The sequence below is a fragment of the Fonsecaea pedrosoi genome (genome assembly GCF_000835455.1).
Source record: "Fonsecaea pedrosoi CBS 271.37 unplaced genomic scaffold supercont1.4, whole genome shotgun sequence".
Classification (NCBI taxonomy): Eukaryota; Fungi; Ascomycota; class Eurotiomycetes; order Chaetothyriales; family Herpotrichiellaceae; genus Fonsecaea; species Fonsecaea pedrosoi.
In genome coordinates this window covers 988,340-1,011,919 of record NW_013550612.1, presented here as the reverse complement: position 1 = coordinate 1,011,919, position 23,580 = coordinate 988,340, and the positions used below count along the sequence as shown (strand labels likewise).

At 52.7% G+C, this 23,580-nt stretch overlaps 10 protein-coding genes across 10 annotated transcripts; 3 read left to right on the top strand and 7 right to left on the bottom strand.

The window, feature by feature from the left end:
• Positions 1 to 540: 540 nt before the first annotated feature.
• On the bottom strand, positions 541 to 1,756 carry Z517_06156 (uncharacterized protein; the record flags this gene model as incomplete). The annotated part of the gene is made up of 3 exons (XM_013427898.1): positions 541 to 789; positions 850 to 1,272; positions 1,559 to 1,756. The coding sequence occupies 3 exons, from the start codon at positions 1,754 to 1,756 to the stop codon at positions 541 to 543; spliced, it is 870 nt and encodes a 289-aa protein (XP_013283352.1).
• A 673-nt stretch (positions 1,757 to 2,429) lies between these two features.
• Positions 2,430 to 3,977, bottom strand: Z517_06155 (uncharacterized protein; the record flags this gene model as incomplete). Its single annotated transcript, XM_013427897.1, has 1 exon — positions 2,430 to 3,977. The coding sequence occupies one exon, from the start codon at positions 3,975 to 3,977 to the stop codon at positions 2,430 to 2,432; it is 1,548 nt and encodes a 515-aa protein (XP_013283351.1).
• Positions 3,978 to 5,013: 1,036 nt separating this feature from the next.
• Z517_06154 (uncharacterized protein) lies at positions 5,014 to 6,414 on the top strand (the record flags this gene model as incomplete). The annotated part of the gene is made up of 1 exon (XM_013427896.1): positions 5,014 to 6,414. The coding sequence occupies one exon, from the start codon at positions 5,014 to 5,016 to the stop codon at positions 6,412 to 6,414; it is 1,401 nt and encodes a 466-aa protein (XP_013283350.1).
• A 1,398-nt stretch (positions 6,415 to 7,812) lies between these two features.
• Z517_06153 (uncharacterized protein) lies at positions 7,813 to 8,370 on the bottom strand (the record flags this gene model as incomplete). The annotated part of the gene is made up of 1 exon (XM_013427895.1): positions 7,813 to 8,370. The coding sequence occupies one exon, from the start codon at positions 8,368 to 8,370 to the stop codon at positions 7,813 to 7,815; it is 558 nt and encodes a 185-aa protein (XP_013283349.1).
• A 1,294-nt stretch (positions 8,371 to 9,664) lies between these two features.
• Z517_06152 (uncharacterized protein) lies at positions 9,665 to 11,662 on the top strand (the record flags this gene model as incomplete). The annotated part of the gene is made up of 4 exons (XM_013427894.1): positions 9,665 to 9,869; positions 9,960 to 10,404; positions 10,506 to 10,652; positions 10,708 to 11,662. 4 exons carry the CDS (start codon positions 9,665 to 9,667, stop codon positions 11,660 to 11,662), a joined length of 1,752 nt encoding a protein of 583 aa, XP_013283348.1.
• A 1,022-nt stretch (positions 11,663 to 12,684) lies between these two features.
• Z517_06151 (uncharacterized protein) lies at positions 12,685 to 14,508 on the bottom strand (the record flags this gene model as incomplete). Its single annotated transcript, XM_013427893.1, has 1 exon — positions 12,685 to 14,508. The coding sequence occupies one exon, from the start codon at positions 14,506 to 14,508 to the stop codon at positions 12,685 to 12,687; it is 1,824 nt and encodes a 607-aa protein (XP_013283347.1).
• Positions 14,509 to 15,729: 1,221 nt separating this feature from the next.
• Positions 15,730 to 16,908, bottom strand: Z517_06150 (uncharacterized protein; the record flags this gene model as incomplete). The annotated part of the gene is made up of 1 exon (XM_013427892.1): positions 15,730 to 16,908. One exon carries the CDS (start codon positions 16,906 to 16,908, stop codon positions 15,730 to 15,732), a length of 1,179 nt encoding a protein of 392 aa, XP_013283346.1.
• Positions 16,909 to 17,680: 772 nt separating this feature from the next.
• Positions 17,681 to 18,636, bottom strand: Z517_06149 (uncharacterized protein; the record flags this gene model as incomplete). Its single annotated transcript, XM_013427891.1, has 2 exons — positions 17,681 to 18,558; positions 18,606 to 18,636. The coding sequence occupies 2 exons, from the start codon at positions 18,634 to 18,636 to the stop codon at positions 17,681 to 17,683; spliced, it is 909 nt and encodes a 302-aa protein (XP_013283345.1).
• Positions 18,637 to 19,027: 391 nt separating this feature from the next.
• On the bottom strand, positions 19,028 to 19,951 carry Z517_06148 (uncharacterized protein; the record flags this gene model as incomplete). Its single annotated transcript, XM_013427890.1, has 1 exon — positions 19,028 to 19,951. One exon carries the CDS (start codon positions 19,949 to 19,951, stop codon positions 19,028 to 19,030), a length of 924 nt encoding a protein of 307 aa, XP_013283344.1.
• Positions 19,952 to 20,350: 399 nt separating this feature from the next.
• Z517_06147 (uncharacterized protein) lies at positions 20,351 to 22,558 on the top strand (the record flags this gene model as incomplete). The annotated part of the gene is made up of 2 exons (XM_013427889.1): positions 20,351 to 20,447; positions 20,496 to 22,558. 2 exons carry the CDS (start codon positions 20,351 to 20,353, stop codon positions 22,556 to 22,558), a joined length of 2,160 nt encoding a protein of 719 aa, XP_013283343.1.
• Between the last annotated feature and the right edge of the window lie 1,022 nt (positions 22,559 to 23,580).

The following is a 23,580-nucleotide window of genomic DNA, read 5'->3' as shown; positions in this document are numbered from 1 at the left end:
AAGCGAGGGGTAGGTGGATCTTCTTTCCTCTCATTATCGCAACCCGTTATCGGTGTCGGAAGAAGACGCCGTCGCAATTGGCTCGAGAGAAAAACACCAAACCACTTACCAAGAACTCCATTAGTAGCTCCCAAGCTCCTTACGTGTGAGGATCTGCATTTGTTTCCCACAGACCGAGCTTCCGAATTGGCTGGGCGTTGTGGGCGCTGAGCTGACCCTGGTTAAAGTCCTCGCCATTTGCTCAGTATCGACACGAGATGCCCCAAGGACATTGCGAAGATAAGATGCCCGGAATTCAGAATATGCGATTGATGCATCACACACTGATCAATGATGAGGATCAAGTCAGAAGCCAAGCACCCTTGGGTGGTCAAGGGCGATAATCCAATCTATCCACAAAGTCCATCTCCACCCCACAGGTTCATCGCGTTCGCTTGATGGGCCTTTTCTGCCTCATTCTCATTCCGATGATATGTCTCTTGACCGCTCTAGTACATACTTCATTCACCTCGTCTTTTGCTCTTCGCCCTCCTCTTCATTCTAGTCCCTTGCTGGCGCATACTTTCTCTTCGCCATAGGCAGTCGCTCCACAATCCTCGGGACCATGTACTCTTTGTCCCATGTATACGTGACACTTGGATGCTGCATGCCCAGGTTTGCCCACTTAGCGAACCGCGGCAGCTTGCTCGTCGCGGAGTCGGTGTCCAAGATTTCCCTCGCGAGACGAGCGGGAAATATAATATCGTTGGAAAAGTCAATCAGGCGAAGGACGAAGGGGATTGTCATGGCCTGATGAGGAGGTTCACGTTAGAACAAGATTGGTACTGATTGATCGAGCAGGGCACGCACCTCGACGACAGTCAACCTCTCACTTCCTCCAAAATATGGGCCACTCCCGTTCTGGGCTCCAGCGGCAAACAATGGCTCGATCTCTTTTTCCAAAAGTGCCTTGATATCGTCCACGATCCGTTCTTGTGGCTCCCCAGCATCCGCACCCACCATTTTGAACATCAGAGGGTTAATTTTAGTGAAGTAGGTGTCGACAAAAAAGGACATTTTGTAGCGGAGGTGTGCTGCCCTGACTCTCTCCGCAAGGCCAGATTGGGTAGAAGAACCCGAGAGCAAGGCGGGAACCGTGGGCAGAAGATGAGATGGATAGAGGTCCGTAAAGAAGGAGACGATTTGGGCCGACTCGGTGAGTGTGATTGTATCAGTGGAGGAGTCGGCTGATGAGGGGTGCGGTGTATACTGGAGAACAGGGACGAGACCACGCTGGAGGCACTGTCAGTTAGCTCGCTTCTAGTAGGAAAATATGGAGAAAAGGAATACATTCATCACAACGTATAACAGATAACGTATGAATGGAACACATAGAAAAACTTCAGCAATAAGATGAACTCTGGTTGAGCAATGAAAAAGACTGTATGAGCAGCAATCAAGTCGAGGTCAACACAATCACGGCGGAGAAACAGAAGACCATTTGTAAATTCCAAGGATCACTCTTCAACCCGATAGCAAGCTCGATGATTGACTCCAAGACAGATGCAGAAATTCTCACCGGGTTCAACTCCAAGAACCATTCTGGCCTCGGTTCATCCATGTTGATGATGACTTCCTCGTACTCCAGTCCGAGCTCCTTCAGGACGATATGAACGCGTTGGGACCAACCGCACCCATGGTTCGTGAAGAACTTGATCTTGGGTTGTTGATTGGCACCGACGTCAACGTCGACGGGTGTGCTGGATGCTGTAGCCATTGTCTTTGTAAGATGGTGTGTGGGAGAATAAGGACAAGTGCGAGGACAAGGTTGACTCTTGAGGCACCGTGTGGAATGGATGAAGGACCAATTGGATTGATAGAAGACTACTCCACCACCTGATATAGCTCAGACGGTGTCAGAGAGGAAGAAGAGAAGAAGAAGAGAAAAGAAAAATGAGGGGAGACGTGGGATAGCCAGGTATTTATACACCGCACCAGAGCCGGAGAGAGAGAGGGGCTTTTCTCTGAGCTTCTAGGCTGCAACATGCAACGGACGAACTTCGACCGAAAGAATACGTGTAGTTTCACGAGGGAACAACTTCAAGAGCTTCATAACATTATGTTTGTTGCTCCAACCACGTCTGGTCGTGCCATTTATCACGGAGGATTGTGTCAATGGGGTAGTTTGGATAGTTTCGACGAGGCTGCATGTCCCTGAAACTTGTCAGTCTGATGGCCGAACATCTCAGCACGCGCTTCCAATTTTGCTGAAATGCTCAGCCTCGAAGTCAATCACGTGACTGTGCACGGTCACTCGGTGATGGAGAAACATTATCCCGATATCTTTATTTCATTTCAAAATTCGAAGCAGGGAGCTTCGACGACAATTAGTGTTACCTAAGTATTACTTCCGGACTAACTATGTACTTTCATGCCAATGGTGACAGCCATCACACGCATTTCCAGCTGGCAGCCAGTGTAACATCCCCGCTGCCTTTGTACGTCGCCTTTTGGGGATATGCACAGATCGGCCTGTGATAGACAGTTCCGTTTGCGGTTGGCAGACTGATCCCCTGGAGCATATCTGGAGCCTTTCCTTCCTCTACCCAGGCAATGAGACTTTCAAAGACATGACCTGGGTATGGTCCATTCCCACCTCCACAATGCGAAACCCCCGGAGCCTCAAAGTATCGATAGTACTGACTGACGCTCGGATCAAGCTGACCTACTTTGCTATAATAGATCCTTGAAGTGTTTGTCGGCACTGCAGGATCGGCGAGCCCATGCCACGTTATCAGCTTGCCACCAGATGCCCGAAAGTCGTTGAGATCAGGGTCATTGCTCGCTGTCATGTCGGTATATGTGTCGACAGAATAATCCCAAAGGCGGTAAAAATCATCCCAAGTCAAGGTGGTCCAGTCAAACTCGGGCCGTTTGATCAACCAATACCTGACAAACTCCTCCGAGTACGAGAAAGGAACCATCTGACACTTTCCCGTCCGAGCATCGCAAGTACTGTTCAACGCGACGTTCAATAGCGCACCAGGGTTCAATCCCGGCATAAGAAACGACCCATTTGCTGTCCGCACGGCGTCCCAAGTCTTTGCTGCACCTAGTGCGGCTGCTTGGGAGATCGTGGCGTTGATGCCGGGACAGGTGACGTTTTGGCCAACCAACGTGGACGGGTCAAACTTGCACTGTGCCGGGTCTGAGATGATGTTGTCAATGACACCGTCGTCCGCATCACAGGCTGCAACCGCTGCTAATGACAAGGCATATATCTCACACGGATTCGGTATGTGGCCTTGGCCACTTAGCTGAATCACCAACGGAAAGTATAGCCCTCCTACCAAGGCGGTGTTCCAGTTGATCCCCGGCGCTGCAGCCAAGATGCCGTCAAATGCGTCGGGATAGCGCTGGGCAAGGACCAATCCCTGTCTGCCACCACCGGAGCAACCATTCCAGTAGGACCGAATTGGTTTCTGGCCATAGAAATCCTTGGTGATGGACTTCCCGATCACAGCGGCATCGTTCAAGGACACCGAGGCCCAGTTCTGCAACGCGTAGAGGTCGACGTTTCCAGGACTCAAGAGAGCCCATGTACTCGCATCTTCGACTTTGTGGCCTGCATCAGTGGAAACGACCGCGAATCCATCACTCAATGCCCCTGCCATGGAAGGGACGTTGAGCCCTGCGAGGAATCCTCCGCCCGCTGCTCCCTGAAGCCGCTGGTTCCAGCCTTCCAAAGGCAGCCAGACCTGGACGTTGATGCTGTCACGCTGTCCGGGGTGCGTATAGATGAGGCTGACATTGCAAAAGCCAAGATTCGTCACGTTTCGCGCGTCGTGGCTTGGGTATCCGCCCTGTGCGATCTCGATGGAAAAGTTGGTGACGGGTTGAGCAGTCAACGAGAGCGTCTTAGCACCAAACAGGTCAGGATGACGAAAGGATTGGGATACGCAAGCAGCATGAGTAAGGTTGGTGGCCGGGAACTTCATATTTGAGGATTAGACCCTCGACGTAAGGGTCTTTGGATTGACAACTTGCCGTCTGTTCTCTCGAACACTCTTGAGTCCAAAAGTCGCGACAGCATCCTTGCATTATAATACCTGGGAAAGGCCATGCAGGTGAACGATTACATCGGCGACAGCCAAGGCAATACTGGCTATACACCCGCCCCATGATTGGTCATCTGGACTAGCTAGTGTAGGTGGAAATTGACCACAACTTACAATGAATCGTCCTTCTCATGATACTAAACCCCGGTCTCTCTTCTCTTCTGCGAGCCGAGCAAGAATCGGCAACCGGCTATACAACGAGGCCGAACCACAGCCTGGGCTTCGCCAGGACTCCGTGCCCCGCGAATTCCCCCACAAACTCAGTTTCCACCTTCACGTCCTTCATCCTCCATGTCCCAACTTCCGACGAGGAGAGGGCTAATGCATAATACGTCCTATGGCGACCCTGTCGGCAGTAGTCCAGAATGGGTTGGACAGTGGGTGCACTAGGTGCGGTTGGGGCATCGTGAACAAGGACTTGAAATTCGATGTGTCCACCCAATCACTTCAGACCTATGTGCTTGGAATCTGACGAGGTTAGAAGAGGCAAGTCGAAGTAATCTCCTCACATCTAACGACGGGTGGAGAGAAAAGACGAGGTCGGTCGCGAAGCACACACACCATACAGAGATGGAGATCCAAATAGTGTAGACTTTACGATCAGCTCCCTATCATTCGGGGACATGGAGTCCCATTGAGCATTTTGGTTTCTAGGGTACAAGTTATGACGTGCTGCAGCAAGGAGAACAAAGAGTAATTTATACTTGTTGTAGCTGAGGACAAAGGGTACGAGGCTCCATGCCCATCGGTCCCGATCTCACCGACCTTTCGATCACGTGAACCCCCTTTTCTCCCTTGACTTCCCTCCCTTGCCTCCTAACATTATGTCTTCGCTGTTTTTGTATTTGACCACCTACAGTCCATCTACAGTCCATCTACACCCAAGTGTATCCACAACTATACTCTCTCCACTAGTATGATTGGAACGAAGATATCCCCCTTCAAAACTTACTTCGACGAGATAGCAGAGACCGATGGCGACGACAAGTGTCGGGCATGGTTGAGAAGGATTCTGGACTCCAAACAGGACTTGGTCGACTTTGCCGGGCGTTGCCTGAAACGAGGAGGCAATGGCGCCTACGTCGGATTCCTCAAAGGTTCCTTCAATTTCAGCTTCCGTGTCAGCTTCCGCGACGGCCAAGACGTGATCATTCGGTTCCCCAAACCCGGCCACACGGCCTTTCGGGAGGAGAAAGTAACCAACGAGTTTCGCGTCATGGAATACCTGCGGCAGAACACTACCATTCCTGTCCCCTGTGTACACCGCTGGGGACTGACCAAGGAGAGCCCGCGACAACTCGGGCCGTTTATCATCATGGATTTAATAGATGGAACACTTTTATCGACCATGCTGAAGCAGCCCGATACCCCAGATTTGGTTCTCGACCCCAATGTCGACAACGCCCTGTTGGACAAGGTCTATCGTCAGATTGCCGGGTTCCTCCTCCAGCTTTCGGAGCTGAGATTCTCCAAGATCGGTGCCATCTCGAAGGAAGACCACACCTCCAATACTTGGCATGTGGTGGCGAGACCGCTTACATACGACATGAACGAACTGGCCACGGTAGCAGGCTACCCTGGCGACCAGTTTCCCACCGAGCCATTCGACCGCACAAGCGACTACCTGACGTCCGTTGCCAAAGAGCATATGACACATCTGTGGATCCAGCGTAACATCGCCGACAACCCGGAAATCGCTCGAGGACGATACGTAGCCCGTCGTCGACTGCTCCACCTCATTCCCAAATATTGTGTCGACGAAGCAGGCCCGTTCATCCCCTTCTGTGACGACATGCGACCGTCTAACCTGCTGGTCGACCCGGAGACATGTCGAATCACCGCCATCATCGATTTCGAGTTTACAAACGCGATGCCCGCGCAGTTTACATACGATCCGCCCTGGTGGCTGCTGCTGTCCGGGCCCGAGATGTGGTTTGATCGCTGCTCTGCGAAAGAATTTCTCGCTCTGTATGAGCCCCGAATGAGGCAGTTTCTGCAAGCCCTGGACCAAGTTGAACGAGAAGAGTTCGGAGCAGCACAGCCAGCGCGACCCAGTCTTGCCACGCGAATGCGTGAATCCTGGGACACGGGCCGTTTCTGGTTCGACTATGCCATAAGAAGGAGTTTCGACTTGGACGTCGTCTACTGGACAGCTTTGCGACGGCACGACGACGACGACGACGACGACGACGACGACGACAAACTCGAATCTTCAGAGAATGAAATGCGTTCAGAGATGGACCCGTTTGTAAAATTAAAAATGGAACAACTCAAAGCATACAACGAGGAGTGTCGCGTGCGTTTTAGTTCAGGGTGAAGCTTTCGACGGCGAGTCATTTGAACGATTCCTGCCGAAGGAATGGATGGGTGGATGGATGGAAATTGAGCAATACCTTGGGCAACTCTCGAATCGTGGACGGTTTCCTTTGCTGCCTGATATAATCGATATAATACCTCCTCCTTAAAAAAACCCGCCAAATCGAAGTTGTTGTGTTGCAAGTAAAGAATGTTTTTGTCATTTCCACCTTGATTCCCCTGCAAGAACCCACGTCCTGTTTACTCCCGTGGCGAAAACCCTCGACCACTCGCACACATTATTCTCTGGCCTGTCGTAAAACCCGCTCTGGGTCCCTGGTTAGACTCTTTTGTGCTATGTTGGTGAGATGTGGGGGGGGGGGGGGGGTTTACAGGTCCCAGGCTAAAATCTCGCAAAAGTGCAATCCCTGCTCTCATATAGTGTTGCTAAAAAAGAAGGGAAAAACGCCCCCCAAAGTGTCTGTCGAACCGTAACTAGCCGGCGGTCGAAGTCTGCATGATCACGAAGAGGGGGTAGGCTTTGTACTATGTTACACGGTGCTAAAATGCGTTGAATCTGCAGCAACCTTGTCCAACCGGGGGTAAGGCTAAAAAAGAATATGGTCAGATGTTGGGCTGGGCAACGCTTGCCAAAAGAAAGGACCCTGTTCTTTCGCCTCTTCTTGGTGTTTGCAAGTCCTATTGCTGCTTGAGAGGGCATTACAGGAACGAACCCCCGATATTTAACATCCCACTTTGATATCACGTGGTGTTAGCGTAAAGGGATACTGTATTAGTCTCGGATAGAGTATTCTACTCGGTACTCGTTTAGTACGGGGTTTTAGGTACGTACCTGTCAGGATACCTACCTCTCCCGATTCTGGATCCTGGCCTCCGTCGCCTGCCGACCCAAAACTTTGGATAGCCCAACTGTTCCTCAGGTTGAGATGCCGTTCATCAGTAGAGACCCATTCTTCGAGTTGCAGTCCAACCTGCTATGCTTTCCACTTATACCTCCGCCAGATAGTCGTTCATTCCGTAGCACAAAAGAAGACTCCGGGTCGTTCTCACAAGCCCAGCCTTCGCAGGAATCGTACGGCAGGTCGTCTAGAGTAATGGTAAGACATGCCTTTCGCAGTGGCGTCAGTTCGGGCGTGCGGTGTGGATCCTCCACACCGTCTCTCATGTGCAGAATGATAGTTGGAGGGGAAACAAGCCTGTTATTATGCTCTAATGTCAAAGCATTGTATGCTTCGACTATTTTGCTGGTAAGCACAACGAAAGTGCTTTCACGACTAGCCAGGCACGCGGGCCTTTTGGGTGGAATGGAAGTCGATAACACATATGGATATCGGGAAAATGGGACCACAAGGCGCCAGGCGCAAGCACTCCATTGGAAGGGGCAAGCTGACCCTGGCTGTTATCCAGCGTTCGCCATTCGTCGCTTTTTGAGGTATGCTGCAGACACTTCAGAGGATACACCGTCCCCGGATGGCTTCCCGAGTACGGCATCCCACTTCGCTAGCCACGAATTTACAGGACGCCTCACTCCATCGTCCTCGTGTTTTCTTTTCTTACGATTTGGGTTCTGTTGGAGAGTAGATTTCGCTACCTGGTCTTCGAAGGTCGGGTTGTGTCGCCTTTGGAGCAGGTCATCGTAATGGAATGTCTCGGAGTTCCAGTAGTTCGCATCGTAGATATGATACCGTATGTTTGGGGCTTGAGGGTTGGTCTTGAACACCTTTGCTAGGTGCAGGACTTCCGTCTTCCAATATTGTATGTTCTCGACGAACCACCGATCCGCAGTGCGCTCGTCGGTGCAGCATGCTTCCTTCCAAAACGTCCATTCATCAATATTTTGACGCTCGAGATCTGCAAGATCCCCTAGCAAAGACATGTAGCATTGGGCCTCTGTACGCCAATAATCGAGGTCGTCGATACTCAAACGATGACCGATCTTCGGTTCGAGGGACTGCATTTCTCGAGCTTTGTGTTCCCGCCCAAGTTCGGTAGAAAGTAGAGGGAACCATTGGATCAGGGTAAGGAGGCGTGTTAGGAGCTCGAGGGGATTTGATCACAAGTATTCGACGGCACTGAGAAGGGTCGCGAGCAAAAGCTTCGAGTTTGCGGTTGACATATTCGAGGTTTATACTGGGCGAATCAATTCCCCAAGATGGTGTGGCTTTGCCCTCCAGGAATCCCAACATTGAAGGATGATCTGGTCACAGGACTGGGAGACGTTGACAGTTCTTTTGGGCGACTCGAGACCTGGGTCGAGGGTGATTTTAGCATACACCAACGAATGCCCGGTTTGGGGGGGGGACCCCACATGCCCCGTGGATTCAGAGCAAAAGTCGCTTGATTCATGAAGAGGAGAGACGTTCAAGCGCCGCAACCGTGGAGGAGATACTTGTGTGACTTGTGTAATATGGCCTGCGCCGACCAAACGAGACGTTGAATTCAGCCAGAAGCCATTCCAAGAGGAAAGTGCGCCGAGGTCCATTTTGACGATCGCTATTCAACTCACTACTACTCAGCCACCGGGTTATCTAGCTTAACCTGATTCATGTTTTGGTCCTTAATGAGTGTGGCGAGATTGATTGTCGAACCTTGTCGTGGCGTGGCTCGTCGAACCTCCTAGTACAGATGGTCTTTCTCAGCGATCGAAAGGTAATGACAGCCATATGTCCCACTTTATCTCCTTGGAGCAACCCATTGACCTAGATGTCGGCTTTCTTGTGTCTTGTATAACCGTTTGCCGACTTCCCTGGCACAGTCCGAGGCGGAGTGGGTCTGGGGTAATGGTGTGGAACTACTACGAAAGGTTCGTCTTGTATAGCCGAATGCGGACTTTACCGGATTGGGGCTCGGAAGGTTATCAGGTTATCATCATCACTCCTGAGGGAAACTTAGGTATGGCAAAGATGGGGTTACGCGTTCCCTGACAGGCATGGACCATTATTGGCACGCTGCTAATGAATTCTTGCACATGGCCAGCCCAATACTAGGCTCTCACCAAGAGATGATCTTTCGTCCTGTATACCCGGTATTGTGACAGCACCGAGGCAGATGCGGAGACTCCGCGAACAAAAGAAGGATGCCACGAGGCACTATATATATGGGGGATGCCAAATCCGGGGTATGGGTTTGCTTTCGCCGTCACTGACAGCACATGATTCCCCGCCGGCCTACTACCTGGGACAAGTCAGGAGTAACGAATCCACACATTATTGACAATTCTGAGCAGACAGGGGCAGAGGGAAGTGTACCGTATGGACTCCCGCGACGAAGACCGTGCTGAGAAGGGTGTTGAAGAAACCTCCACTCAGACCGACCGCGACATCACGAAGCTCGAATCGGCCCATATTGAGATCGAGACAAGAGAGGACGGTCACGGTGACGGGTCCGACACCAGCCATGTCCAATGGACGACTCGCCAGATCCTGGCAACGCTCTCTCTTGCCTTTTTGTATTGTGGTCTGGACATCTCCCCACTGACAACACCCCTTCTTATGGAGCCCCGAAAGAGAGATCCTATTCTAGACTAACACCATGTTCATGAGATAGGCTCGCAACTCCCGCTATACTTTGTCTCAGCAAGTCTGTCGTTCATAGTCAAACAGGTCGGCGGCGCCGATATTGATTCATGGTTACCCCAGTCCTACGCGCTGGCATTTGCCTCGCTGGCACCCTTCAGCGGCTACCTACAAGACGTCTTCGGACGTCGCTACATCTCCCTCACCGGCGGCCTCGTGCTGTGTGTCGGCCTGATCATCGTCGGCACCGCGCGGACCATGGCCCAGGGGATCGTGGGCTGCACCATTTCCGGAGTGGGCGCCGCCATTGGGGAGCTGACGGCGTTGGCGGGCACGTCTGAACTCGTCCCCGTGAGAAAAAGGGGCTGGTACCTGGGCCTGGTCACCGGGTGCATTCTGCCCTTCTCGCCTTATGCGATCTACACCACCGAGCTCGGTATGCATTCGACGTGGCGGTGGGGGATCTGGATAGCCTTGTAAGTTTTCCTCTCCCTGGCACATTCTTTCCTCGGATTTGTCGTTTCGTCACATTGGGAGTCTGAGCGAAATTTCGAAACTGATATTCTCCCAAACACAGAATCTGGAACGCAATAGCCACTGTTGGAATCGCCATCTTCTACTTCCCACAGTCTCAGATCCGTGGACAGCGGAAGACGGTCCGCGAGATCCTTCCCAAGATAGACTTTATCGGAGCCCTGCTATCGGTAGGCGGTCTCACGTTATTGTATGGTTCCCTCAGCACATATTCCCTCCCAAGCTAGATACTAACAGAACAACAGCCTGGTAGGGACCACCGCGGGCGGGTACACGGCTCCATGGGAGAGCGCGAAAGTGCTCGGTCCCTTGGTGATTGGCATTGTCATGATCATCGGTTTTGGAGCCTGGGAGTGGAAGGGCGCGAGCTTCCCGATGGTGCCTCGTGAGTTGTTTGCCGGCCACCGCATCGTCGCCATGAGTTTCCTGGTCTCGTTCGTGGCTGGCATGTACTTTTACGGGCTCCTCAACTTCTTCCCCGTTGTCTACTTGGACGTCTACAGACCTGATCCCATCCAGTCCGGTCTCAAGGGTGTCATCGCCTCCCTAGGAGTGACCGCAGGAGCCGTGGTGCCAAACATGCTGCTGTCGGTGTGGAAAAACCACAACAGATGGATCCTCTTTGCGTGCGCCGCTCTCACGACGGCGTTCGGGTCAGCGCTCGTGACCACTACGCCGGAGAATCCAGTCCAGACTGTCGCGCTGGCAACCGTCGCTGGCTTCGGGATCGGTGGCGTCGTCGCAATGGCCGTCACCACCGCCGTGGTGGGTTCCCCGGACGACCTGATCGCGACATGCGTGGCTCTATCCCTATCCATCCGCACCGTGGGCGGCTCCGTCGGCACCGCGATCTACTCCAACATCTTTGGCACGAAACTCAAGCGCAACCTGCCGAAATACGTGGCCACATACGCCGTCGGGGCTGGGCTGCCTCTCGCCTCGGTGCCCACGTTCGTCGAGCTTTTCCTAACGGCGCCGCAGAATCTGTCTTCCCCTGCAGCGCCCTCGGAGGTCCTTGGTCTCAGTGCAGCAGTCATCCAGGGCGCTACGGTCGGTGCGCGCTGGGCATATGCCGAGAGCCTCAAGTATGTCTGGTACACGGCGCTGCCGTTTGGGGTCTTGTCGTGCGTCGCGTGCTTGCTTATTGGGAACTCGTCGACGTTGATGACGAATCGCATTGCTGCGAATGTTCGGCGTTGAGAAGGGTAGGTGGGAGGAGGGGGAGGGAAGGGAATAGGAGGGAATGAAAGGTCATGCCATGACGGATGGATAGAGGGATGGATGAAGTGGGTTGGGGGAGCTAATATCAGGACTATTTAATAGTCTTCCTGTTTACCAGAAGAAATAGCTCTTTGACGGGTTCCAATTATCGGAACAATTCAAACTGATTGACACTGTTCATAGATGGACATTGGGATACTGACCTAGCTAGTGGTCAGTCGTCGCAGAGGCTATTTCTATCTCTTCCTCTTCCTCTTCCTCTCCTTCCTATCCGAACCAGAAGAATAACGGCCTGGTCCTCTTTATTAGACGTGGACCTCAGACAATACTCGCCTTTCCCTGTATGCACATGAACTAGAGAAGACGCTCTGGTCTCGTCTGCTCTCCGTTATGATACCCACCTACCTATTTATCTACCTACACAGTAGGCATGATATGAAATGGTGTGATACGATATGCTAGCTGGGGTATACAAGTACAAGTCCATCTCATTCCCATCACCAATTACCTCGGGTATTCACATTCACACATACCGTAGTTCGATTTCCGTGCTGAAACCTTTGGTTCTTCTAGCCCTGTACTGTCCTGCCCTACCCTGCCTTGTCTTACCCTGACTTGCCAGAGAGACACATAACCACGGTGGCACAGATACACGTTTCTCCCCATCCATATATGATCCAACCGGCGGGCCCCCAGGGTTATAAAACATCCCTATCGGAGGGGTACGTCGACATTGACCATAACGATTTCGTTTCAGTTCCCTCACGAGACAACGCGCCGCCACTAGCCCGAGCAGATCCAATTAATTCATTCATCCTTGTGACTTGAGAGGATAACGACGCAAATTCTGGCCTGGTACGCTGTTCTCAATACAAACTCCGCTGGAATACATCGACATCGACATCGACATCGAGAAACGACAGACTTTGCAGCTGCAGTCCAAACTCATGCAACGAGCTGCGGAGACAGTGTCCGCCCAGTTCGACTCTAGACTCCCGAGTCTAGGACGTCGCCCGCCACCTCCAGGCCGGAAAGGCCGGTATCTTCGCGGACGCCAGCGTCGCCATCCCAACCACGGTGGACCTGGGTGTCAAACACGCCAGCACAAAAGCGTTTGTGACGCAGCCATAAGCGAGCAGCCGCACGGTCATGTTGGTGGGGAGGAACGAGGCCAGGAAATGGCTCGACAGGACGATCGTGGCGCATTGCCACATCGGCGACGGGCTGGTCGTCGCCGCGGATACGCCCGTGGTAGACGGTGGAGACTTGTGAGCGGTCAAGGTGGTGAGGGGTGGATCTTGCACTTTGGGCGTTGTTGACTCGAGCTCTTGATCTTGCTCTTGATTTTCTGCTGCTGTTGGTGGTAATGGGTCAGATTCCGACGTGGAGCTCGGTTGACCCTCCCGTGACGACGGACGCTTGCACTCCTCCATCTCCGTCTTCAACGCCTGCATCTGCGTCTGCAGCTGCCTGATCTCTTCCATGGCGAGGTTGAACCGCTTCTGCCACACCAGGTCTTGGTTCTGCAGATATGCCGGCGGCGGCGTGACCGGGCTGCGCGACACGCCCAAGCGTTTGCGAGCCACGATCGACGAGTTGGGAGCGCTGATGTTGCTCCGCGCCGGCGGCACGGTCGGGTAGTTGACCTTGGGGAAGGTGTTCTCGGACACCATGGGCGAGCCCCAGGACGCGGTCGACGACGAGACGCCCGAGAAGCCCTCGTCTTCGAAGCGCCAGGGGATGTTCTCAAAGGTCGTTTTCAGGGACGAAATCAGGAGCTCGTCCTTCATGATGCCTGGACCCGTGTCCAGCCGCAGTCTTCCTGGTCCCCCGCTGTAATCGGGCTGGCAAACAGCGACCGGAGTCCCCTTGGCAGGCTGCCGCAGGCGTCCGAGCGCCTCTTTGATCGCCGGCAGGACATGAGACAGACCCCAATCGCCGATGGCCTGTGTCCAGACCAGGAACTTGCTAAAGTGCACGTCCTTGCTCAGGTCGAACTGGCAGAGCGGGGCCATACAGTAAGCCTGCCCCTGTTCCAGATCGATCCAGTGCAGATTCAGCAGCGCAAAACTATTGTCGATGGTGCACGAGAAAGAGACGGGCAGTTCACCGAGATGCATGGGTGAATTTTCGCTCGAGTCCTTGCGCGCCCGCGTGTACAGCATCTGCAATGCACGCGTGCTGTATGCGCCTGCAATCGCACACTGATTGTTTGCCGACTCCACGCGCTGCTGCTTGTTCCCATAGGCGCGTTCAAAGGTCAGAAAGGGACAGTACAGCGACGCCCCCGGCGCGATGTACCCCGTCTCAAAATGGACTATTGTGCCCGTCGCCTGGAGCCACTGAGGCAGGACGGCCAACTCTTCATCCGTGAAGGCTGCGGCGGAGAACCCGCAGCCCAGACCTGGACGGGGGACCGACAGTTCGTAAAAAGGTGCCGGGTGATTTATCGTTCGTTCCGGCAGAGCTTCGCGGCTGCCGAAGAAGGGGACCATGCATCTCGAATGAAACTCACTCGTCAACGGAGGGAGGAGGTTTGGAGGGAATATCGGCGACGGACCAAATCCTCGTCCCGCGGTGACCTGGTTCCAGAAGCAGTTCTTTTGGTTGTCGAACCGGCCTGCATCTTGGCTGGCAGCTTCGACGATCTTGAGGAAAGCAGCCGGGATGCGGTCCTTCGGCACGGTGTCGAGCACATGGATTTGGTGTGGTGCTAGGACCTCTTGTCGGAAAGTGCGCCACGGCAGATGGCTGCCGTCATAGGACGCTGGTGGGAGACCTCCTGAAGAGGGCGAGGAGTTTGATGAGCCGCTTGCAGAGGACATGGTCGTCTCGACTAACGGGCCGCTGCGGTCGGAGGTGAGGCTTCTGGTTCTCAAGGAAAGTTTTGTTTTTAACAGCAGCTCACTGCTCCTTCAGTTCAAAACGGGAATGACAAGACGCTATTGGGGGTATGATGCATTGGAGTAGTGTAACAACAGAACGACTATTACTTGGACATGGAACACTTGCGCGATGAACACCGAAAAAGAAAATATCGCGAGGAAAATGCCAGAGCACAAGATGCGCGCACGATTTGAAGTTCCGGACTCACAACACAGGAGGGAAACATGAGTTATAATACAAGAAAGCACAGGGAGTGCCAATGCGCTACACGACTGAACGGGTGGCTGGAACTCCTACATATTCGTACCGTCCCAAGGGCCCCTACCGTCCGTTGTCCTAGACGGAACAGGGAAGATCAGATGCCCTCGCTGGCTTCGCTTTATGACTATGGCCCGCGTCACTTGGGCGAAAAGATGTTAAGCACTCGATTCCGTGGCCCAGGGCGGCTCTGGTAGAGAGGATACTCGACCGTCGGGCCGCAGGTGGAAGGGCTGTCACAAGGAGCACCTGCAGCTAGCGTTGGGTCTGGGGAAGGTCCGTGTTTCAGGTGATTAGAAGAGGAATAGACGTGGGAGAGGGAGTCCGCTTGTTGTCCGGCCCCTGTGCGTGGAAACAGAACCTGGAGTAAAGCTGGTTGATGGTGGTGGTTTGGGCGCTTCGAGGCAAGTGATAAAGATATCGTGGTAGAGGGAGTGGATATGAGGGGAAGCAGTGATGAAGGTATTATTGGTTGAGATACTCACGCTTGATCTTAATCAGGTCTAGTCCATATCCACAGCGCTAAGGCAGCCAATCAATGTACTCAACCCCCCCTCGGCTGGCTATTTACATCCCGACCCAGTGTGCGAGTACAGGTCTCTGCAGCCTCTCGACGATCACACCGCCTTCTCAGCCGAAAGGCTCACGAGCTTGAGAAACTCAGAACGTCAAGAAGCCATCGTGCGACACCGAGCACTTTGTCACAGGGCGAATATCCCTAGGGACACTAGCTCCTTAGAACATAGAGACGGAATCCGAGAGCTGTGACGGTGGTGTCAAGATACGACAAAAGGTGGCGTCTTCCCCGTGCTTGTATCATTATATTCATTCATTAAGTATCACATCATAATCTTTGCTCAGTTCGCTTTTGTAAGCAATCCCCGTGCACTCGTTCCTGAGACCTACCCCTGCGCCCGTATCCATTTCGGACTGATCTCTGCAAGTACACTTTTGACCATCTCGAACTTGCTCTTTGCAGGGCTCACGTGGCCCTGAGTGCTGGTAGCTGTATCCATCGACTCGTGAGGGAAGCTGTCCGACAGGTACTCTCTTCCTGGTTCTAGCCGGACGAGGGCATCGAGGGCTTCGAGGAGCGTGAAGATCTGCTGGAGATGACAGTTCTCCGCCCACACAAACAGGCTGACTAGCCGTGATAGCAGGTATTCCACATCTCGCTCATTGCAAAGATCGTAATTTCGGATCGGACTCGCTGTATGGCAAAGTCCCCCCTCGGAGCTGTGGAGGTTCAGGGTTGCCATCTTGCTACCTTCCCCTGAACTGTTGTGTATCGAGAGAGAAAATGAACAGACAGCCCGTCGTGATTGCCAAAACAAGTTTCTTCCCCGGCTTTGAAGCAAAGGCTCATCTGCGGCTTCTGCGAGAAGTGCGAGTGCGTTGTTGCAGGTTGACCCTGAACCTGCTGCTGCGTTCTGAGCGGCCGTCAAGGATTCTCGTTGTATTTCGACGTTGAAAAACGGCCAGAACAATGTATCCCTCCCACGGATGGGTCGAGAGATTTTGGCTAGATCACAAGGCTCGCCGTGGGAGTCCGAGATGATACCGTCCTGCAATTCGAGCTCGTGCACGGTGAAGCTCTTGGAGCTGAAACCAACGGTGATATTAGGCTTTGGGGTAGGGAGTGGCATGCTCCAGTGATGTGTTTGACTGGGTGAGATGGATCCAGCTGGACTTCCTTTGGGCATAGCGTCCGGGTGGAATGTCGCATCAGTCTCGATGTGTAGTCCCCTTGACGACTTCATTGCTGTCTGAATGAGCGGGAGCAACAACTCTGTCAATCGCCTGTCGCTTATCCTAGGCTTCCTTTGCATCTTCTGGGCGAATTTCCGGGCGTCTGGATGGGGTCGGTGAATGTCGTTGAAGGGAACACCCATGCTAAAGGCGTGTCTGCTCCAGCGTTCGTCGGAAAGTTGATTCTCTTCGACATTTATGTTGTTAGGCACCAAGGTGTGTTGCCGATAGTACAAGGAGGCAAAGGAGTGCGTATGTTCAGAGCTTTGGATGTCTTTGATCGGCAAGTACTGACTGCTGATAGAGGACGGAGTGCTTGCCTGACTGGTCATTATGATTGTCTCGACCGGTATAAAAGTGTGATCCGCTGGGTAGTTTCGACCATAGACCACCTGTTTCGTGTTGCTTTTGAGGGAGCACGAATGATAGAGATTCTCTCTATATACCTTTGCCTTCGACCTGTGTATTTGAATGCTTCCACTCCACATGCAGGGGTGAGTTGGTAAAACAGCCAGTGGTGCTATTCATGGCATATTCAATATCTGCCTGCTGCCATGATTGGTTCTTTGGAGAGTCCCTAGCGACAAGCGATCAGATCTGCATCTTTTCGGTAACGGCCGAATCTCCGGGTTCTTCAAGGCGATCAGCCTATATGGGCGCTTAGGTGGACATTGGCTCTTTTCTCATGTGTTGCTCCAACGTGGAAATAACAGACCAATCAAGAGTGCGCGCTTGTGTTGTTATCTTTGAAGCTAAAAAGCGCCATCAGGTCAAGAATAGAAGCTCATGATTTGGGCGGTACGAATTCAACGAGATAGATCCAGTACGTTGTCAGGGTACCAGGAAGTCGCTGGTGCGTCCATTGCGCAACTCCCGGCGCCTACACGACGCAAATAGTCCATCGAGGTGGGACATCAGACCACCATATCTGAGCCGTCATCGACAGACTTTACAGCAAGGACATTGTTCCAACGAGGGTTTGTAATACGCAAAGTAAGGCTTGGGGACGAAAGGTAACTTGACATGTCTTCGGGCGATCATGTCCTCGTGTATGCGACCTCAACATCCCGACACCAAGAATGACCCAGCCTCTAATCAGTCACACTAGCGCACCGACTTGAGCAGAAACTCCGTTGCTCGCTGGTTCTCGGCGTGAGAAGTACTCTCTGCCACGGCCTTCCATGTTTCGTGCTCCTTCATAATACCTTCCAGCTCAGCTTTGACGACGGCCCATGAATCGGCACCCAGGGCGAGTCTCACCGGTGGGGTAATGTCATTCCTTTTGCATGCAAGGTCGTGCAAGACTCGAGCACAGACTGCAGCATCGTTCCATTGCACAGCGTTTGATGCACTGGTGAGGTAGGCTCTGACGGCATTATATCCACAAGCTGGGTCTTCATAAGCTGGATGCCGTGGAGGCAAGACCATATTCTGTGGAAAGTTGGTTGCCACAGCCCCCAACTCGATCATAGTGAATTTGATGTTCCAATTCGGGTGCATTTCTTTTGCAAGTGCATCTGTGAACCCCTCCAAAGCGAATTTGCTGGCATGGTAGTACGCCGAACCGGCGTAACAAACCCTGCCGCCCACAGATGAGATCTGTATAAACAGGCCACCCTTTCCAGGCGGATTGACTTCTCGTAGGATGGGAAGAGCCGCTTTGGTCACATTGACGGCACCCCAGAAGTTGGTCTCGAATTGTGCCCGTGCATCGGCGTCGGGGAGAACTTCAGTGTCACCAGTCACGCCATATCCTGCATTGTTGACCACAACATCTAGACAGCCAAATCTGTCAACGGTGGCCTGGACAACCTGCGCCACCTGCTCTTTGGAAGTAACATCGAGGCATAACTTGAGGACATTCGGAGTGTCGGGAAGGTATGAGAGGGTTTCGGGCTTCCGAGCAGTGGCGACAACGAGAGAACCTGCTTTGTAGGTGTACTCCGCAAGAGCTTTGCCCAATCCAGAAGAGCAACCGGTGACTGACAATTTTAGTTTCCTCGCACTCAGGAGTGATAGACATGCCTACTCAACCAGACATCCTTCTCTGCTATGGCCATGGTCTCTCTTCAGGATACCGGGCTGGCAGTAGAAACGCAATTGTACCAGTCGCCATTTCCTCCCAGCTATGCAATCTGTCCATCTTCTCCAGCTTGGCTCAAACAGGTTGTCAAATGCCTCCATCTCTCCGGGTTGCACAGGATTGGGGTCATGGCCAATAAAGATTTGCAGACCGATAAGGCTATACTGCAGCGTAGGTAGACACACCAGTCAGTGTCGAGAATCAGAGAATGTGACGTGGCAAGTGCAGACCATATGTCGTAATGGTAGCTTTGATGGGGTAGATTTCGCCAAAGTCTTCCCTGGCAGCTGCGTGTGGGGAGACTTGGGGACCAGGAGAATATACGAGATTGACCTCCAAGCTCTGCAGGAAGCCCGATCCCGGCGATCTCAGTCTTCGTCAGAGTCATAACCACCCAAGCCGAGAGTAGGTGGTTGTACAGGAACTGGTGCAGGGGGTTGTTTTGATGCTGTCATAGGCTCGGCCTTGCGCACCAGTCCGGGCACCAGAGGTTTCTTGATCTTTTTAACCCTCTCGAATGACGGAGGCGGCTGCGTAGGTCGATGTGGTTCGTCTGATTCGTCACGTGCAACGTGATTACTTGGGCCATTTGCCTTTTGTTGTTCCTCGAGCCTCGTCCTTTCGACGTTGGCAGCTTCAAAAGCCTTGCGGGCAGCTTCGGCATCCTCCCGTTCTTGTCGCTCTCTCTCCTCTCTCTGAAGATCTCTCACTTGATTTAGAGCCTCGTCCTCTTTGCCACCCTTTTCGCCGCGCTCTATCCGTGCATTTCGCTGCATAATCTCATCGAGGGCGTCTGCGACCTGCATCTCCCTCTTGCTCTCCTCCATCTTCTGCTCCAGCTCCTCCATGGCGTTGCGTTCCGCATTTTCCTCCTCCTCGGCTTCCTCTCTCTCCAGTCTATCCAAACGCTCCTCATCGGTCTCTTTCAGCTCTGGATTTTCGGGATTTCGCCACGACTCAAAGTTTCTTTTTGCTCCTCGTTCACAGGTATAGTCCATGTTCTTCGGGTCGGTCTTGAAAGTGATCTCGGAAGAACACCTGGTGCAGCGGATGTAGAAGCGGTAAATGGAGATAGTCAAGTATTTCTCGTCGGTTGTCTCCTTCCGGGCGTTGAATTTACGACCTTTGTATATGTATTCGCCGCAGGATGTGCATTTCATACTGAAGGGAGCCATGAGGCGGACGGGGATTGTCTTGGGCCCAGTCGGTCGGAGGTGTTTAGGAGTGCGGGCGATCTTGGAGGGATCGAACTCCGGAGGGTAGTACTTGGTGAGAACCTTTCGTTCCGACATGTTGACGACTTGTTGGACAGGATGTGAGGTGCCTGGGAGGATGAAAGTGGGTGAGAGAATATAATAAATCAGACGCCACAGGCGGCAGCTTGAGGGAGCGCGGGCGAACCGTAAAACCAGCCAATCGGAGTTTGACTTGTTCGGCGCGTCTCTTGATCCCCACGTTTCGCACTCGCCCTTTGAAAGGATGGCGATTGTTTGTGCCGCAGTCAACGCCATTACGCTTCACGAGGTGCAATATCCTCAGGGCAGGATGATATTTTGGAAAGAACATTCCCGAGCAATTGCTCTTGCTGGATGACTTGGTTCTCATTCTTATCTCTTCACTCTTCAGTCCTTTACCCCCATTAATACTGATGCATCTTCACATATCCTTCACACCAACTATTCACCACAACAATGGACAAATACCTCCGAACGTGGCGGCAAGATGCTCTCAACAAGGGTCAGCATGATGCGGCTATCTATATTGGAGACAAGGTTCTTGCCCTGACCAGTATGTGAGTACAGTCACTAGAGCAGAGACCAGACCTAACGTGTCCAGACAACGATGCCGACGCCTTCTGGCTAGCTCAAGTCCACTTCGGCCACAATAACTTCACCCGGGCATTGGCTCTGCTTCTTCGAAAGGACTTGATCAATCGAAGTCTCTCCTGTCGATACCTGGCTGCTCATTGCTACGTCAAGCAAGGCCGATATGACCAAGCACTGGGCATACTCGGCGAGGAAAATCCAACTCACTTGATCACTACTTCCCACAATGCTAGAAGAAAATTGGCACACATCAATGGCCATTCCCAGAGGAATATCACTCAAAGAGGAGCGAGAGCCCAGCGGGACAGGATTGAATTCAGCGAAGAAAGAGAACGTGACAGAGAATCAGAGAAAGAACTGAAATTCCAGGCGGGCATGTGCTATCTTCGTGGCTTGTGTTTCGCAAAACGCAATGCCTTTGACCGGGCACGAGATTGCTACAAGGATGCCGTTCGAATAGATGTGCAGTGTTTTGAAGCCTTTGACCAGCTGATGAAGAACTCTCTCATGTCTCCCGCCGAGGAGTTGGCCTTCCTCGAAGAACTCGATTTCGACTCGATACGCATCGAAGATCAGTCCTTGGCTCAGGAAGCCGCTCACTTTACAAAGCTTTTGTACACGACGCGGTTGTCCAAGTACTCGGCCCCCGAGACCCTTGCTAACGCCACCGAGACTCTCTCAACCCACTACAACCTGGCGTCCAATCCAGACTTGCTTCTGACTCGAGCAGAGACACTGTACACCCAGTGCCGTTTTCACGACGCGCTTGCAATCACAACGAGTATCCTCAACTCGCAAAACAGCTCTGATGCCTTGGGTGACGCAACCTCGAGCAACACCAATGCTTCGCTTGGGCACAGTCCACGTCTCTATCCCTTACACCTCGCTGTTTTGTACGAGACAGGATCTCACAATACTCTTTTCCATCTTTCACACACCTTGGCAACTCACGCTCCTCACGAGTCATACACCTACCTGGCCATAGGCACGTATTACTTATCAACATACCGTATTCCTGAAGCCCGCCGATTCTTTTCAAAGGCATCCCTTATGGACCCGCACTCCGCCGCTGCGTGGATAGGATTCGCCCATACGTTTGCGGCCGAGGGCGAGCACGATCAGGCCATTGCGGCCTACTCGACGGCAGCAAGGTTATTTCAGGGGAGCCACCTGCCCCAGCTGTTCCTAGGCATGCAGCATTTGGCTCTAAACAATATGCAGCTGGCTTGGGAATACTGCCTTGCGGCATTCCAGATGAGCAGCGGCACCCCTAAATCGGGCTCGGAGGATGATTTGGCCAACCGGATATTCAATAATACTGCCAGTCTGGGTGGCGACCCCCTAGTGCTCAATGAGATCGGCGTCATATTGTACCACCAGTCCAACCTCCCTGCTGCAGCAAAACTTTTTCACAAATCCCTTGAACTCGCCTCGGATTTGGGATGCAACATGACTGCATGGGTTGCCACAAGGGCAAATCTAGCACACTCATTGAGGCGAATGGGAAGGTTTGAAGAGGCGCTCGCCGAATTTGACGAGTGCTTAAGAACAGCCACTGGCGGGGCAGCTCCCGCATCAGCCTACGAGCCAGGACGTGGAATGACAGCCTTTGCCCATCTCAGTCTGGCTGGCACCAGCACAGGCCTCAGCCCTAGCGGCGCAGCCAGTGGTTACGACGAGCGCAATCTCATTGGAAGCATTCACACCAGTCGCGGCTTGGTCCTTCTTAGCATGGTCGGCCACACGAAAGAAGCGGTCATGGCCCTTCACGAGGCTGTACGGGTTCTCGGTGGTGATGCCGGTGGCGGTGGCGTCGCCGGAACATTGCTCAGTCGGGCGCTGGAGTTCTGGGCCTTGGAAGAGGATCAGCCACTTGACGACCTCGAAGCCACCATACAGCAAGGTGCGCCTGCGCCTGTGTCAAGAATCGGAACGAGGTCAAAGCGAAGAGGTAAGGAGGCCGTCGCGCCTACCACCTCGACAGAGCAGATGAGTAACGAACGGAAGATCGAACAACGAATGGACGGGCATGCGAATGAGATTCTGGATGCTGCACTGAGATCTGTACGATGATAACCAATGTGGCCGATAACAACATTGGGAAGTCAAGCCTGTAACTTCTGCCGATTCGCAAACAGCTCTCCCGAACAGAAATTAGTCAATCGACTCTGAACGACAAGGACCAAGGGAATTTGAGGACATTGTTGCATTGGGCCTTTGTATTCGAAAGGTCAGGTCTCCTGTGACGAGTCCAGATCTCCATGCGTCGCCACTTGGCTCTATTCGTCTGTACAGAATTTGGGTTCGGCTTGGACGAAACTATGGGTAGCTGGTGATTGAGGTCCAGGATTAAGAAAAACGGACAAGGGCAAAAGGGACAGGCGACCTCTACACTTGGTGTGAATACCTTTTAATATCCTAAAGGGTTGATTGACGTGGGAAAAGTATGATTCCCTAGCCAGAACAACGTCGGATAGACGCCGTGATCATGATTAGCAACCCAGTGGGTAGACGCCTTGATGAACATAGTGGACAATCATGAATAGTCTGTCTGTCTGTCGGCCATTGGCCTTGGGTCTAAAGAACTGTTTTGGTTTTTGTTTGCTCTGCTAAAGAGCCAGAAAGAAGAAAGAAAGAAAAAAAATAAAAAAAGAAACTATACAGGCCTAGAAAGAGGTGATAATCCAGTAGAAGTAGAAATCAGGGCGCCACCCCGTCTGCCAAACAATCGATATCTTTGCACACAATTCCCCCAAAGTCATTTCCTTTCGTGGCCTCGACTTTCGTTTCAGACGCCGAGGGCTTGTAGATATATCAAGGCGTATCAGGGGAGTTGTGCGGATGTTGATGGTGGTGGTGGTGGTGGTGATATGTAAAAAGACAGATACCGCCTCGCCTAAAACGCCCCGCTGATGGATGAAATATCGTCCGTCCTGACCACATCGTGTGATTCCCTGTATGCCCTTGGACTTGTCGTGCCTCGAGGCATCATGCTTCGAGTTGCCATCCTCCCGAGCCGGACTCCGAAGGACAGAGAAACCACCGGCCCAGCGAAAAGTCGTCAATGCATCGAATTGACACCATGCCCGTCCAGA